This window comes from Esox lucius, chromosome 7 (genome assembly GCF_011004845.1).
Source record: "Esox lucius isolate fEsoLuc1 chromosome 7, fEsoLuc1.pri, whole genome shotgun sequence".
NCBI lineage: Eukaryota > Metazoa > Chordata > Actinopteri > Esociformes > Esocidae > Esox > Esox lucius.
The window spans coordinates 20,221,697-20,238,851 of NC_047575.1; the positions used below are offsets into that span (position 1 = coordinate 20,221,697).

The 17,155-nt window shown below is 47.1% G+C and overlaps 1 protein-coding gene across 3 annotated transcripts in view; it reads left to right on the forward strand.

Annotated features, from left to right (window-relative positions):
• Positions 1 to 16,585, forward strand: part of thoc2 (THO complex 2) — a 48,005-nt gene extending 31,420 nt beyond the window's left edge. The window contains exons 19-39 of one of the 3 annotated variants that reach the window (XM_010897102.4): positions 514 to 610; positions 1,350 to 1,467; positions 2,112 to 2,291; positions 2,771 to 2,935; positions 4,118 to 4,393; positions 4,666 to 4,807; positions 5,108 to 5,265; positions 5,368 to 5,496; positions 5,693 to 5,824; positions 6,553 to 6,737; positions 7,717 to 7,892; positions 9,672 to 9,774; positions 9,892 to 10,292; positions 10,388 to 10,446; positions 12,035 to 12,070; positions 14,374 to 14,511; positions 14,679 to 14,745; positions 14,843 to 14,991; positions 15,212 to 15,288; positions 15,654 to 15,705; positions 15,838 to 16,585. In XM_010897102.4, the coding sequence (XP_010895404.1) occupies positions 514 to 610; positions 1,350 to 1,467; positions 2,112 to 2,291; positions 2,771 to 2,935; positions 4,118 to 4,393; positions 4,666 to 4,807; positions 5,108 to 5,265; positions 5,368 to 5,496; positions 5,693 to 5,824; positions 6,553 to 6,737; positions 7,717 to 7,892; positions 9,672 to 9,774; positions 9,892 to 10,292; positions 10,388 to 10,446; positions 12,035 to 12,070; positions 14,374 to 14,511; positions 14,679 to 14,745; positions 14,843 to 14,991; positions 15,212 to 15,288; positions 15,654 to 15,681 (2,816 nt within the window). In that variant the 3' untranslated portion in view covers positions 15,682 to 15,705; positions 15,838 to 16,585. Of the gene's footprint in view, positions 1 to 513; positions 611 to 1,349; positions 1,468 to 2,111; positions 2,292 to 2,770; positions 2,936 to 4,117; positions 4,394 to 4,665; positions 4,808 to 5,107; positions 5,266 to 5,367; positions 5,497 to 5,692; positions 5,825 to 6,552; positions 6,738 to 7,716; positions 7,893 to 9,671; positions 9,775 to 9,891; positions 10,293 to 10,387; positions 11,586 to 11,886; positions 11,995 to 12,034; positions 12,071 to 14,373; positions 14,512 to 14,678; positions 14,746 to 14,842; positions 14,992 to 15,211; positions 15,289 to 15,653; positions 15,706 to 15,837 lie in introns of those variants that run through there. The other 2 variants (XR_003781922.2, XR_003781923.2) reach the window with 2 other exon arrangements.
• The last annotated feature ends 570 nt before the right edge of the window (positions 16,586 to 17,155 follow it).

Consider the following 17,155-nt stretch of genomic DNA (forward strand, 5'->3'; position numbering starts at 1 on the left):
GTAATAACATGTTATTCTGTGTCTGTGTGTCTTACCAAACACAACCCTGATGACACAAAGCCTCGTCATTCTAAAAGCGTGTGCTTTAGTTCAGTACTACTGTAATAACATGTTATTCTGTGTCTGTGTGTCTTACCAAACACAACCCTGATGACACAAAGCCTCGTCATTCTAAAAGCGTGTGCTTTAGTTCAGTACTACTGTAATAACATGTTATTCTGTGTCTGTGTGTCTTACCAAACACAACCCTGATGACACAAAGCCTCGTCATTCTAAAAGCGTGTGCTTTAGTTCAGTACTACTGTAATAACATGTTATTCTGTGTCTGTGTGTCTTACCAAACACAACCCTGATGACACAAAGCCTCGTCATTCTAAAAGCGTGTGCTTTAGTTCAGTGTAGCTGGTTACATCCCAGCCGGACTGGTCTTCAGTGGTCTTTCTTTAAGCTACATTTGTGATGTTTTTGGGTAACTGATGGCCCGCTGACGTTTCTCTTGTGCCCTGTCTCTAGGCCTGGCCAGTCTGTGTGGAGCCGTGTTCAGGAAGTACCCAATCGAGTTGGCCGGGCTCCTCCAGTATGTGACCAATACACTGAAAGCAGGGAAAAGGTAAGCATAACTCGTGAGCAGGCCGACAGGTGCCCATTGGGCCGGCTGGCTCTGATGTGATTCATAGTGATGGGGTCTGTCGTAAGTCAACCGGGTCCCCTCCGTCTTTGTCTGGCCTTTGCTGAATTAGGCAGAGCGTGGGCAGTCTGTTGGTCCTGTACCAGGATGAGGCCAGGGCTTGGCCGTGGTGGGCCTCCCTGCAGAGCCCTGGCGTGAGCACAGTTGCTAAGTAATGTGGTGTTGATGAGGAGGGAGGCTGCTGACTGAGTGTTTGGTCTCCCATAGAGGGGGGGTAATTATCACAGCGCTGGTCTCCCTGTAATGGCTGGAGTCAGCAGGCAGTGAATCACCCCCCCCCACACACACACACACACACACACAATCATTCGAGATCCATCCTTCTCCAGAGTTTGGGATGCTGAGGAAGTAAATTGAGGTGGCACTCTGAATTAGCACCAATGAAACGGCATGGACTAGATCCTGTCATGATATGCTGAGTTATGCTATTATTAGTGTGCTGACCTTAGCTACTCCTACACATTTTCTCCCATCTGTTTTTTGCGTTTGCTTTTGTGTACATCCACGTATTTGAGGTTTTTTGAGGTTACGGTTATGTTTAGAATAGGGTTAGGTTTAGGGTTAAGATTAGGGCAAGGGAGCATGCAATTTCTATTTTCTGGTCCCCATAAGGATAGCCATACAAACTTCTGTGTGTGTGTGTGTGTGTGTCCCGCTGCAGTTTTGACCTGCTGATTCTGAAAGAGGTGGTGCAGAAGATGGCCGGCATTGAAATCACTGACGAGATGACATCGGAACAGATGGAGGCCATGACTGGAGGGGAGCAGCTCAAAGCCGAGGTACATGACCCCGTTTAGTCTGACTCCAGCCTCTACATGAAGGCTCAGAGCCGAGGTACATGACCCCGTTTGGTCTGACTCCAACCTCTACATGAAGGCTCAGAGCCGAGGTACATGACCCCGTTTAGTCTGACTCCAACCTCTACATGAAGGCTCAGAGCCGAGGTACATGACCCCGTTTGGTCTGACTCCAACCTCTACATGAAGACTCAGAGCCGAGGTACATGACCCCGTTTAGTCTGACTCCAACCTCTACATGAAGGCTCAGAGCCGAGGTACATGACCCCATTTAGTCTGACTCCAACCTCTACATGAAGGCTCAGAGCCGAGGTACATGACCCCATTTAGTCTGACTCCAACCTCTACATGAAGGCTCAGAGCCGGGGTACATGACCCCATTTAGTCTGACTCCAACCTCGACATGAAGGCTCAGAGCCGAGGTACATGACCCCGTTTAGTCTGACTCCAACCTCTACATGAAGGCTCAGAGCCGAGGTACATGACCTCGTTTAGTCTGACTCCAACCTCTACATGAAGGCTCCGAGCCGAGGTACATGACCCCGTTTAGTCTGACTCCAACCTCTACATGAAGGCTCCGAGCCGGGGACGTTGCCTTAGTCTCTGTGTGGTTTTTGCGTCCCCAGGGTGGTTACTTTGGTCAGATCCGTAACACTAAGAAGTCCTCCCAGCGCCTGAAGGACGCCCTGCTGGATCACGAGTTGGCCCTGCCCCTCTGTCTCCTCATGGCCCAGCAACGCAACGGGGTGGTCTTCCTGGAGGGCGGAGAGAAACACCTGAAACTGGTGGGCAAGCTCTACGACCAGGTACGCTCTGGGTCCCTTTACAGCCCTGCTGGCATTAGTTTCACGCCTGGCCCGGGTCATTTCACTGTCACTTGTCTTTCCTGTTCCGAGTGCGTTAATGGTAAGCTGTCATTAGTCTTTCCTTTGCTCAAAATGGCAGTCTGAAGGGTAGCTTGTCAGGTCAATAAACCACCTCAAGGGAAGACAATTCTTCCCTTTTGTCATTTCAACATTACTTGAACATAGCACCGCTTACACACATGTCAGGCTTTATTTCCCCCCCAGCTGCATGGAAAGGTGAAAAAGGTTGCCTCTGCAGCTATGGATTACATTTATGGATGGTCATAAGAAACCAATCTGTGTATCTAAACAAATGAAGAGATTTCATAAGACGTGTACATAGCGACATGCCACTCTCTGCCTGTCCACAAAAGAGCTCTTTCCCAGTGAGAGGATTTTAGGGGGCTATTCTGAACAGTCTGACTGTCTCCTGGCTACAGTGTCACGACACCCTGGTGCAGTTTGGTGGGTTCCTGGCCTCCAACCTGAGTACTGAGGACTACATCAAGCGTGTTCCCTCCATCGACATCCTCTGTAACCAGTTCCACACTCCCCACGACGCTGCCTTCTTCCTCTCACGGCCCATGTACGGACACCAGATCCTGGTGAGTATCGCTGGAGGACAGATACGCCTTGAGTGTGACTGATCCGTAAATACGTTCTGTACACAGTCCTCACCCGTAACCTTCAGTGGCGCTTTGATCAGGAGTTCTGGAGGGTGACCGCTTCACTGTTTAACCTCACATATACTGTCCCGCTGGTCATGCTCCGTTCTAGCTGTTCACATGGCCCACATCTGCCCATCACATCCCAGACTCATTTACCCCAAGGACTTATGGTTGCTCTCTCTCTATTCTGATAGTACCTCTCTCTTTCTCTCATTTTTCAATTCAATTCAAATTGATTTATTGGCGTGGAATGTGTTACTACATACATTGCCAAATCAAACATTATATATTTAAATTATAGTCCAAACAAAATATATAAATTAAAACAGAACAGTGAACAACAACGATCAGAGTTAATAGTAAGTATGGGGCAGGATACAGGTATTACTGTAGATTCATTATCCTGATACATTAAGTTGGTTGTCCCTTCGGGTGTGGCAAGAAGCTGCATATTTAGCCGCTAATATAGTACAACTGGGTTTTTCTCCAAGAATAAGCTGCATTTTCTCAGTTTCAGTCTGATAGCACCTGACTGTCTCTCTCTCTCCAGTCTGATAGCACCTGACTGTCTCTCTCTCTCCAGTCTGATAGCACCTGACTGTCTCTCTCTCTCCAGTCTGATAGCACCTGACTGTCTCTCTCTCTCCAGTCTGATAGCACCTGACTGTCTCTCTCTCTCCAGTCAGATAGCACCTGACTGTCTCTCTCTCTCCAGTCGGATAGCACCTGACTGTCTCTCTCTCTCCAGTCGGATAGCACCTGACTGTCTCTCTCTCTCTCCAGTCTGATAGCACCTGACTGTCTCTCTCTCTCTCCAGTCTGATAGCACCTGACTGTCAGATAGCACCTGACTGTCTGATAGCACCTGACTGTCTCTCTCTCTCTCCAGTCTGATAGCACCTGACTGTCTCTTTCTCTCTCCAGTCTGATAGCACCTGACTGTCTCTCTCTCTCTCCAGTCTGATAGCACCTGACTGTCTCTCTCTCTCTCCAGTCTGATAGCACCTGAATGTCTCTCTCTCTCCAGTCTGATAGCACCTGAATGTCTCTCTCTCTCTCTTTCCAGTCTGATAGCCCCTATCTGTCTGTCTCTAATAGTACCTGTCTTTCTCTTTCCAGTCTAAGTATGATGAATTAAAGAAAGCTGAGAAGGGCAACCGGCAGCAGCAGAAGGTGCATAAGTATGTGGCGGCGTGTGAACTGGTGATGTCTCCGGTGCACGAGGCTGTGGTGTCCCTGCACCCGCCTCGCGTCTGGGATGACCTTCGACCCCAGTTCTATGCCACCTTCTGGTCGCTGACCATGTACGACCTGGCGGTACCACACAGCGCCTATGACCGCGAGGTGAAGAAGCTGCAGGCCCAGGTCAAGGCCATCGAGGAGAACCCTGACGTGGTGAGTGCCCTCAACAGGCCTGTTCAATGACAGGTGTCCTGCTGTTTGACTTGGTGACACTGCAGTGCACACAGACCAGTGAAACCCTCCCTCAGCAGCCCTTTATTAAATGCCCTCCAAACAGTCATTCTTCGGTCTAATTGCAGTGATGAATTATCACTCGACTCTGAGGGTTCTGCTAATTCCACTGTAATTTGATTGCGCTTCGGCTCCAAGTTGTTAATTCTGGCTGTTTAAATGCTTACTCCATCCAAACATCTGTCTGTGTGTAGCCACTGAACAAGAAGAAGAAGGAGAAGGAGCGCTGCACCGCCCTACAAGACAAGCTGCAGGAGGAGGAGAAGAAACAGCTGGAGCATGTTCAGAGAGTCCTGCACCGCCTCAAACTGGAGAAGGACAACTGGCTGCTCGCCAGTAAGATACTGTCTGTCTATGTCTCTTTCACACATGCGCAGAGAGACCTGCCTCTTACTCCCCCCCCCCCCCCCAGCACTCATCCCAGCAGACCCTAACCAGCCCACCTATTAGAGCTGACCCTGATGTTGGGGCAGTACCAACACAGGACGGCCTGTACAGGACTGTACAGCTATGCAACCCAAGCTAATGCAATTGTAAATTTGAGTGACCTCAGAGTCATAGTGGTTATTTGACTGCGATTCACTCCGATACTGGTTATCAGTCCTTTCATTCTCTTCCTCCTGCTGCCCCATTCAGAATCCACCAAGAATGAGACCATCACCAAGTTCCTGCAGCTATGTCTGTTTCCCCGCTGTATCTTCTCTGCCATCGATGCTGTGTACTGTGCCCGCTTCGTGGAGCTGGTGCATCAGCAGAAGACCCCCAACTTCTGCACCCTGCTATGTTACGACAGGGTGAGACACCCCCCCTCGTCCCGCCCGTTTGGCCCTGTCCCACCCATTTGGCCCCGTCCCACCCGTTCCAGCTCCTAACCGGCCCATGTGGTGACCCCTCAGGTGTTCTCTGACATCATCTATACGGTTGCCAGCTGCACCGAGAACGAGTCGCGGCGCTACGGACGCTTCCTGTGCTGCATGCTGGAGACGGTGACCCGCTGGCACAGCGACCGGGCCGTCTACGAGAAGGTGAGCAGGTCTCCACTCCTCGGACACCCAATCAGATCAAATTCCTGTGCAGGGGTTGGTCTGGATTTGGATGACACTGTAGTCATTTGACTGTAATCTTCTAAAACGGGTTCATACAAGAGATGGCTTCATTGTTGTGATGCACAACGACTTTGTATACCACTGTTAACACTTGGTCTTTGACAAATGTTTCCAGGAGTGTGGGAACTACCCAGGCTTCCTGACCATCTTCAGAGCCACTGGCTTCGACGGTGGGAACAAAGCAGACCAGCTGGACTACGAGAACTTCCGACACGTGGTTCACAAATGGCACTACAAGCTGACCAAAGTGAGCTCCTTCCTTCCTTTCAACGCCTTCTGGAAAAGTGTATCTGTCTTAACACCTTTTCTTTCTGTTGTTCCGAATTCTGTAGTGTAATTCTGTAGTGTATTTGGAAGTAATTGTGACTGCCGACGCTGGCAGGTAACTCTACCCGCTCCAGCTCAGCAAAGCTGAGTGTAGTCACAGGTGTAGTCACAGGTGTAGTCACAGGTGTAGTCACAGGTGTAGTCACAGGTGTAGTCACAGGTGTAGTCACAGGTGTAGTCACAGGTGTAGTCACAGGTGTAGTCACAGGGGTAGTCACAGGGGTAGTCACAGGGGTAGTCACAGGGGTAGTCACAAGGGTAGTCCCAGGTGTAGTCACAAGGGTAGTCACAAGGGTAGTCCCAGGTGTAGTCACAAGGGTAGTCCCAGGTGTAGTCACAAGGGTAGTCCCAGGTGTAGTCACAAGGGTAGTCCCAGGTGTAGTCCCAGGTGTAGTCCCAGGGCTAGTCCCAGGGCTAGTCCCAGGGGTAGTCCCAGGGGTAGTCCCAGGGCTAGTCCCAGGGCTAGTCCCAGGGGTAGTCCCAGGGGTAGTCCCAGGGGTAGTCCCAGGGGTAGTCCCAGGGGTAGTCCCAGGGCTAGTCCCAGGGCTAGTCCCAGGGGTAGTCCCAGGGGTAGTCACAGCTCTGTGGAACAGGGGAGTGCTGCGGTGACGAGACCGTGCTCATTCCATGTCCGCCTGTGCCCCGCAGGCGTCGGTCCACTGCCTGGAGACGGGGGAGTACACCCACATCCGGAACATTCTGATCGTGCTGACCAAGATCCTGCCCTGCTACCCTAAAGTGCTGAACCTTGGCCAGGCGCTGGAGTGCCGCGTCCACAAGATCTGTCAGGAGGAGAAGGAGAAGAGGCCGGACCTCTATGCCTTGGCCATGGGGTAACCGAGTCCACTGGATGCATTCATCTGCAGCACAGTCACACCTCACTAGCATAGTGTCGTCGCTGGCCTTGGAGGAAGCCAGTAGAGAAACACTGGTCGGAATCTCTGCTTGCTTCGTCTTAATCGGCTTCATCCACAGGCCCCTCCCACTTTGAATCACTGATATTTTAGGACTTCATGGTTAATTGTGACATACGAGTGATCCCCTGGCGTTGGGCTGCTAGGTCAATCGGTTTGTTGTGTTCCTAGTATTGTTAAATGGAGGTGTGTATGTAGGGACACCAGTGGTATTGGATGAATCAGCAGGGTTTTGAGATCAGAGAAAGGGGTCTTGGTACTTTGTCTGGTAGTTCATAGTAGCTAATGTAATAATTATTATAGCCATATTGCAATTGTCCAATGGGGAGCATCCTCTTCCCCGTAGCATTTGTGGAGGAAGGACTGGTTTACGGTTGCCTTTTCCAGTGAGGTGGTTGTCTAGCCGTCTGTCAACTGGAGCAGCAGTGAATCATTGGAGACAGCTAAACATACACACACAATCCTCTACTGTGCTTTATAGGCTGTCAGACTCCGTCAAATCCTCAGTGTTTGTGTGTGCGCGCGGCTGCTGTTCAAGTACATTGTTATACATGATCCCCTTTTCAACCTGGTAGCTACTGAGGTGTTGAAGATGGTCTCCATCAGTAAACACTCACAACCATGTATCTGTCTGAGGGGCATGGTGTGATGTATGCCAAATTAGCCCGATGTTGTAGGTGCTGGTGCTGATTTAGAAAAACGGGTTGCTCATTTGACCGGTGAACAGAAGCGGCCCCTTGCTGCTAAATGTCACCCGGCTGAGCGAGGGAGATGTGACTTGTGTGTGTGTGACTATGACAGTGTCTGGGTGATTGCGATGGCCCTGTGAACAGGGTGTAACTCTGAGTGATTCTGTGCCTGGCCTGTACCTTGTGTAAACCTGCTGTGCGTCTTGCAGCTATTCTGGCCAGTTGAAAGGCAGGAAGGTGCACATGGTCCCTGAGAATGAGTTCCATCACAAGGAGCAGCCAGTCCGGAGCGCCACCCCTGCCAGCCAGCAGAACGGCCCAGGCGCCACGGCCAAGCCTGCAGGCAACGCCAGCAAGTCCGAGGAGGGAGCCGGGGAGGATGCCGGTGAGTGGGGAGGGTCGACCACTATGTTCCGGGATCATCAGATGAGAGATTTCCCTCGTGGTTCCATTTCATTCAATACGACAGGTGTTCTGTCATTTAATTTGCTGGGAAGGCAGTGATGTTATTGAAAGGGGTTATTGTGTTCAATCAGTCAAATTGATTTATAAAGTCCTACTACATCAGCAGTTGTCACAGACACCCTGCCTAAAATCCCAGAAGGGGAAGCAATAACATGTTGAAGTGGTTAGGACAAACACCCTAGGATATCTGGAACCTGGGTAGAAACCTAGAGAGGAGCAAGGCTCTTCTGGCTGTGCCGGGTAAGGATTATAGGAATACATTACCTTTTAAAAGGGATTAACTGCAAACATAAATCCATTTAACTAATTGTTGGACTCTCTAAGCATGCTGCACACTCCGTCAGGAGGGCAGGGTCAAGTTAGCATGAGAGCTACATCACAAGGGGATACATCTTTCCCCCCCCCTTGAAAAAATACCCCCAATCGATTGTGATATATAGCCTATATTTTGTGATATTCTTATGTGATAAGTTTCAGTCGCTGGTTGTCAGTGACCATTTGTGACATTGTGGTCAAGATGAGGAAATAGCCTGTGGGACTGCTGCACATACAAATCAGTTCTCGGCTGTGGAATAGGGTGACCAGCCGTGTTGTCTCCCTGTTTCTGCACTTCTTCCACATTTAACATCACCAATAATACATAAGATACATGTGAAAGTGGATACATACTCTGCCTGTTTTCAAGTCAATTAGCTAACTTTCATAGAGCTGACATGGTAGTGTTAAGTGTTTGTAACTGAATGTGCAGCAAGCCTACAGACGGCTGTTTCCTCCTCGTAGCAGAGACGCCAGATATGGTCAAATTATGAACCTGCGACAAATGTGACACGTAAAAGTCATGTGCCACGCATTACAGTAAATTATTAATTAACAGAGCTATACAGTATATTTGCCATTATTTCTTTTAATGCCGTATCTTCCATTCAGAACATTTCAATGACCAGCGGGTCAAAAATGCCTTCGTCTTTAGGGTTAATTGTAAATGTCAGTTGGCTTTTCATTTAGTAAGCATTCGTAAGTAATCACACTGGTAATGGGGGCTGCATGACCTCCAGTCCTCCTGAGAAAATCTACATTACATTTGGCGGTTAAAAGATCAAGACAGATATAGGGCCTGGTACTCCTGCACCAGGGATCTTGTGCTTCGGTCTCTGGAGTGAGTGATAGTAAGTCAGGGACAAAGAGAGAGGTAGTATGCAGACAGGCATGGTATGCAGGGTGTTTTAATGGCGGGACGTGATGCGCTCCCTCAGGGATGGAGAGGGGGTGTCCCCGTGGAGGGAGGGGATGTGTGCTTGGTCGATCCATTCACCTTCACACACACGGGCCAGACTACGCCCAGTCATGGGGACCACTGATGAGTCCTCAGTGATGTTGTGTAATGTTCCGGTACATTTTGTAGCCGTGGCATTTATAACTAGTTGCTCTTTGTTTGATTGTCCATTCATGTAGATGGAAAATAGCATTGCAAATGTTTATTATTAAAGTATATGTGGGAATAATTTTTTTTGTTTTATACATTCGTCAGAAGCAATCAGTGTCCAGAAAATGCAGAGTTCATTCAGTTTTTGAGATTGAACTTCCAACATTCTCTCAAATTCTACTGCTCTTTGTTTTTTGGGACCTAGATCTTGCTAGCATTTCTGCTTTGTTGCTTTGTTTGTAACATTTGGGCTGTTTCTGCTCCATGTTTTGACAGATCGATCCAAGGAGAAGTCTCAGGGTACCACGAAGCCAGTAACTAAAGCCAACAGCACAGCGGCCAAAGTGACAACCAGTAATGGGAATGGTGCTACTAACAGGTAGGCATTGAGGCCGGCCAACCACCGACCATCAGTCTTGGCTCTGCCTATCTGTGCGTCCATAGGATGTTGTCAAGATTGAATTCTGAACATCATCTATTCTGTTTCCCCACATAGCACCAAAGCCATCAAAGACAGAGATGACAAAGAAAAGAGTGGGAAGGAGAAAAAGGAGAAGAAGGAGAAGACGCCAGGCAGCACTCCAGAGACCAAGGGAGACAGCCGACGGGAGAAGCAGAGGGACGAGAGAGGAGCGGCCGGCAAGGAGGAGCGTGTGCCACGCGAGGGTAAGGAGAAGACGCCCAAGGCAGACCGGGACAAGCAGAAGGCAGAGGAGAAGAGCAGCAAAGAGGAGAACAAGGCCAAGGCCGGCAATGGAGAGCCCCAGGAGCCAACCAGGGAGCGTGACCCTGGAGCCAAGGAGCCCAAGAGCAAGGAGAAGGGAGGAGACAGGAGTGCTGTGTCCGGATCCCTCAAGTCTCCAGTTCCCAGATCTGAGTCTGCAGAATCCGAGAGGGGTAGGCAGCCTGACCACGTATCAACAGCTAATTGCTCATTGGATTGAATGTGCCATATGATATGAGAACTAACTAAATGCTGTTCTCCTTTCCAGATCACAAAAGGCGAAAAATCGACACACATTCTTCACCATCCCACTCCTCCTCTGTTAAGGTTAGTATGGCCTGAGGAAGGCTGTGCCCGTGTTTCTCCCCTTTCCGCTGGAGCGTTCCCAACTGTTGCGTGTTCCATCGGCCCTCAAGATCACAGAGGAGAGTTGTCATACACACAGGGAAGCCCCGACTGGAATCCCCTTCCTAAACCATGGGAGTTTGGAAAGAATTCCATGGACATTTCCTTAAGATTTTCCTGTGTGGGAAAACCATCAAGGACTTAGCCAAGAATAATGTAAATATCAATTATTTGAAATATCAGAATCTTAATTTATTTTCATGTGAAGTAAAGCAGTATAAGTGCCTTGGAGAAGAGAGGAGTTTTTATGCCTTTCTATATTCTCTGCCCTTTTTCTCCTTTTGAGAGCAATATTTTTTCTCGAATAGCTTCTGATGTCAGGAGCTTGTTCCTGTTTTGCTGGCAAGCTTAAAAGAAGATTTTTCTTTTTTCCTCAACAATTTTTTTTTCATTCTAAGATACGTGTTTTCAAGTTTAAAATGGCACCCAAGATGCATTTTTTTTTCTGCGTTCCGGAAAGCTGAGAAGATTTGGTTGAAGTGGCGTGCGGTGTTCTACTTTCCCTCTGAATCGGATTCCAGCGGGGGTGGGCTGAGTCCGGAGTCACCGTGGCTTAAGAGGAGGTCTGCTGCAGAAGGAGCTCCAGACAGCCATCCCGCTGCTTCCACTTTGCTGTTAGCTCTGATCTGTTCCAAAAGCCCGCATGCAGCCTGCGTCTGTACCTGCACTTCCACTCAAGATGTGTATGCCGTGAGTCGTTCCTGTGCCCCCACCCACCCCCACCCCACCCCCCCAACGACCCCACCCACGACAGCCGCCAACCCTCCCTCGACACCCTCAGCAGTCCCTACCAGCCTGTCACGCACCCGCACCCAGGCCTGTGGAGAACCAGGGGAAGAAGAGCCAGAGCCTCAGTTACACAACAGCCAAACGTACAGGAGGAAAATAAAGCCTGCCTGCCTACCTCTACAGAGCGAGCGAGTGAGCGGGAGAGAGAGAGAGTGGGCGAAGCCTTCTGGATCTGCGGGAGCGTTGCCTAAAGCGCTGGAAGCTTGTGATAGGTCTTTGTGTTTACTTTACCACCAGAGAGACAGGCTCCCGTGTCTTATCTATTCTGAACTGTAAGTGACAACAACAGTGTTAAAACATAGGACAGCAGAGCACATTTGACATGTAATTCATTTGTCAGACACACACACTCAGTTCAGTTGTTAGTTCACAGCACTATAGAGTGAAATACCAGCCATTCTGTAGACCAATTTGAGATGCTTTATTTAACCCTCCCACAAAAAAGAAAAGAAGGCTGACACCACTGCATCTCACTTGTCAGTGCTTTCCTATTGTTATGTAAAGCAGACCAAATGGCCCTTTTTAAGGATACATGAACTCTCCTCTTTGTTAATAACTTTGTGAAAGCCTTAGTCTTTGAAGGTCAGAGGTTACGGGGGAAGGAAGTGTGACATCGGTCCATCCAGCCCCTGGTACCCTCCTCCGTCCCCCTCACGACTCTCTCCTGATCTGCTGTCTGACAACCCCCCAGCTCATCTGTCGTCTCCATTCATTCCTACAGGACAGTATCAACGAACCCAAGGACTCAGCATCCAAGGTTTGGACTCCTTCTAAACACTCATTCATTACCATTCATCTGAACGTTTTCCATCTGTTTCTCTCAGTGCCGGGCTGGGGGGGTTGGGTTCTGTGTGAAGATGAAACATTTTCTAGCTTAGTTTCCATACAGGAAGTGTGCGTATTCTAAAATACACCTATAGATAATATGCCAATATTCCCAGCAGTGGTTCCACCTAACATACTCTTTGCTGATGAAGAGCAGCTTGTGTGAAAGTGTTCATGAATGTGACTTTTTGCTTACATATTCACATACCTATTAAGTGTTTCCATTGCATTTTAAACTCTAGCAATAGTTTGGTCCGAAATATTCTAAGCACCAAATAAGCCCCTGATCATTTATTGTATCAGGGGCCTAATTACTCTGCATGCTTTCCACAGTGGTTGTGAATGGACCACACATCATAATGCAAATTTTAGTTCATTTCTGAAGTTATTAGCTACATAAATATCTGCTTGAAGGCATTTTCACAGGCATTTTTCTCATAATTGCTTTTACCATACAAAACAATCTTTCCTTATCAGTCATTTGGTTTCCTCCACATTGAAGAAGTTTCCCGACGTGCTGTTTTCACCAGGCCTGTCATAAACCTATTGTACTCTACTTGCATAATAAACCCAGAGACTGAATAAATCAGACTTAAATAATAGGTCATTGCTGAATAGTATAACTTGAAATGTCACCTTAGGTCAAGTTGACCTGTTCTAAGTCCACTGTGTGGCCAGTAGCCAGGCCTCCATGCTGGGTTTTGATCAGCACACTGGAGTCAGGGGGGAGATCAGAGTTCTTGTCCAGGATGGGTGAAAAAGTGCTGATTGTGCCACTGGGGAGAAGAAGAGGGTAAAGGGCAGAGTTTTAACTAGGAGCCGTTTCGTCTTGTCTGTTGGATTTCCAATGCTGCCACTGATGTCTGCTTGGCCTGAAACTCATTCGCTGTGTGTGATGCACTCTGAAAACACTGAGAGGGCCGACTCTTAGCTGAGCCCAGCATACAGACCTCGCTGGTTTTAACTCACTCACAACTTTGCCTGCTCACCTCTGTTCCGTATGATGTTTGTTTAAATCAGTTAGTCTTTATTAAGCACTAGGTTGTTAAGGCTAGTTTTAAGGCCCTTCATTTTGTACATGGCTGCGGCAGGTTTAATAGCTGATACAGCAGGTACAAGGTCTTTTAAACGTTTGATTTAGACAGCCGCACTAGTCTATGCTGGTATGATCTATCGCTCGCAGTCCACAGTCACATCACCATCCACCATTGATCACTAATCTGTACAGCCCGTAACCAACATGTCTGGAAGGCTGTCAGGTTGACTCAGCAGCACTGGTTAATGTCCTCCAGGATTGGCAGACTGAGTACACATCCTCTGATTCCTCCTGCAGGGCTGAGACGGCCACCGGAGAGTGTGTACGTGCGAGTGTGTGTTCAGAAAACAGGTGCATTTTTTTTTTTATCAGAAATAAATAGGAATCAATTGGATAGTTATTTTGTTTGAAACTGTGAGTGTGAACAAGGCATTACATTTCCGTGGTGCCGACGCAGGTGGAAGACATTGGGCCCAGCGTGCTGATATCCCAAGCCTGTAGCAGCTGTAGTTATTGGAATGGTGTCTGTGGTCTCTGGACTGCCTGTGCTGTCGCTGCTGGTGACCCGCTTGTCGCGTTGCTTGAGGAGGAACATGTTTGTCTGAATACTGCTGATGGTGGACCTCACTGTAGGCCCGCGTATCGTAAGGCCCGCGTATCGTAAGGCCCGCGTATCGTAAGGCCCGGGGATCGTAAGGCCCGGGGATCGTAAGGCCCGGGGATCGTAAGGCCCGCGTATCGTAAGGCCTGGGGATCGTAAGGCCCGCGTATCGTAAGGCACACAGGATGTGACTGCTTTTCCACATGAAATATGTAAATTTGCGCGTGTGGTGTTTAGTGCCGGAATGGCCTTCTGTTGGATCTCCTCTACTTCCTGTTCCTCTTTATTTAGCCATTTATATTTGTTTGTGTCCGTTTATTTTTTAATCTGTAGCAGTTTCCTAATAATTTCGGTGCATTAACTGAACTGTCAGATCCACTTAGCAGTTCTTTAATATAATCAGCTGCAAATAGTCCATTTGCATGGCGGTCGCAGGCATGTGGGGATGTATTGTCATTTTAATGACTTGGTAATGGCTATACTAGCAGGAAGATGGCTGATTTCAAGGTATCCTCCAGACAGTGGACAATGTCATGAATTGTAAAAAAGAAAATTAGAAAAACATCTTGGTCTGTGTTTGTATTCCTATTATTTACAGCACCACATCAACTACATTTCGGTTGCACGGTCCACGAGCAGAGAGAGGGAGATGGACAAGAAAGAATCTGAGAATATCCGGGGCCGTTCCAAAGAGAAGAAGACAGAGACAGAGAAAGACAGAAAGGACAGGAAGAGAGTGAGTATTGGAGGCCATCCTGTATTGAGAGAATGGGGGAGATGTTACAGCACAATACAAAGTATTTCTGAGAATGCTAACCTAGAGTATGTTATCTAATTCTGGCTAGATTGTCAAGACTTGTCAATCAATCTTGTCATTCTCAACAATTTCAAATCTTCTTTTAGGACCATGTGAATCCTGACCGTGAGATGAGCCTGGAATCCAAACGCAGAAAAGACGAAAATGGAACCAGTAAGGATAGAAACCGCATGGGTCCCCGTGAGAATACAGAATAAAACGGCTGTGGATTGGATCAATATGCATGGTTCTTCTCCCTGCTCTTTATCAGACTCCACCAACAAACACAGCAAGAGCGCCAGTCCCTCCTCAGACTCACCGGTGTCGGCTGACAAGGAGAAGACCAAGAGATCTAAGTCCTCCAGCAAGGAGAAGGGAGAGTCAGCCAAACCTGAGAGGAACTCCTCTGGGGGCAAGAAGGTATGTAGTCCTGAACACTCCCCAGTGGGGCTCAGCTAGCCCTGCTTTGACCTTTTTCTACAAGTGAATGAACTGCTGCCGTCGAATAATAGAGCTAACAGCAACATCATACCTGCATGTAGGGACCACATGACACGTGTATACAGCACACTGGTAGCCCACGGTTACTCTGTGTAGGATTGTTTGGATTGACAGGTGTGTTTCATGTCTGCTGTTGAAGGAGTCGAGGCATGACAAAGACAAATTGGACAAGAAGGAGAAGAGGGACAGCAGCGGTGGAAAGGAAGAGAAAAAACAATATCCTTACATTTTCTGAAATGATGGAATCATTGATTAGTGCTCAATTGTGCCGCAGATTGGCTGTTAGTAGCTTCCATCCTAAAGATTGTTATTTGAAAATGACTTAAAATACTGGAGAATCGATTGTCAGCTGGATATCTGGGAGTACCTTTTCAATCTTGTGGGGAAGTTGGCATTTGGCCCTAGTATTTTTTATTTATTTGTATAAATTACCTTGATTACCGTATGGTTTCATGCAACAGGTCAAAATAGTATCTTTATCCAAATCTCTCAAGTATATGTTTATCTTACATTACATTTTCTATTGATCTTAGTAACGAGGGGAAATATATTTGTTTGACGGTTTTCCTTAATGGTGACACTCATAAGTCCTCCGACAAGCACAGATAATGTGTTCTTATTCCGCCAGTGAAGGTAAGTAGCTGTATAAGAAATGTATTTGCATTGACCCGTTTTAACATTACTTAAATGTGCGTGATTTGCTCAATGTCTAAAACATGTCTTCATTCTTCCCCTACTTTCCCATCTGCCTTGTTACATTTGTAGGCTGCAGTAGTCCTCGAAGCCGTGCTTTTAGCTCGGATAGAAACAGTCACCCTCCCTGTACCAAGTTGTTAACTAGTGCTCCATTTTCTCTGCCTTGTTCAGACTGAGGCGGCCGCCTCTCAAATGTTACTCTCATTTCTGCTTGTGTTGTTTCTGTTGTAACTGCCTGCAAGTGATGTTAGTTGTAGTGTTTGGAACTTGCAGATCTCTTCTTTTTTCATTTCAATGTATTTCAGTAACCAGCTGAAAGGTTTTCTTTTCTTTTTTTTTTTTACTTTTGAATATTGGCACAATGTGCTATTCAAATCACGAATTGTTATTCTACTCAGAAAGAAAACTGGCAACTGTATCATATGCTCTCTTGAAAAGCGTCAGGTCCTACATTCGATAATCACCTCAATTCGATATAGCACCTGTTTTATGTTTTCAGGCTCCTACACTCTTGCTTGTTTTATTGGCTTTAATAGACACTCCATATTTACCTCATTTAGAGTTTCATGTCTATTTCTTCACCTTTTAATCCAAGCAAGGCTAGGCACAGATTGAGTTAAATGATACAAATGACCAGTTTGTATATTATGTGTACAATAATAAAGAAGGTAACATGTAAGTCATATCTGTTATGTTTATTTTTCGATGTCCCCTTGCTATGTCCATTATGGGATTGTGTGTTATCAGGTTTTTAAATAATTTGTAAAATGACAGTTCCTCCCTTGAAGCAAATAAAAGAATTGTAAAAATGTCAAAAGCTTTGTACTCCAAATACAAATGTTTAAGAAACAACTTTTTGGAGTTTTTAATCTGCTGTACTGGACACGTGTATTCTTTTTTAACTAATAAATGATAGTTTTCCTAGTGAGTCATTTGTTGTGTCCTTTTTTCAGTTTTCAACTCTAAATGAAGCTGATGTGTAACACACTGTTTGCTGGGTCGGCTGCTTGGTCTCGTATCGTACTGAAGTCTGTTATTTAATAGTGTTGTACTCTCTCACAACCCTGTAAGACAAAGTTCAGGGATTCTTTTTCTTTTAAGTATTTTTTATTTAACACAACCCGGTGGGCAGTAGAGGAATTGAGCTCACTGTACTAGGTAAGTTCAGGATTCTTGAACACCTTTAACATCTAAATTTTGATAGACCACGGCATGTAACCCTTTTCTTGGGGCACTGCAGGATGTTGTTCCAACTATGTAACTGAGCCCATTAATAATGCAGTGATTTCATCAACAGTCATTCATCCAAGTTGGTTAAATATAAAATATGGACCGGGGTTAGCCACCCCTGTGATGCACCAAAGTATCAGTTCTCCAAACAACAGAA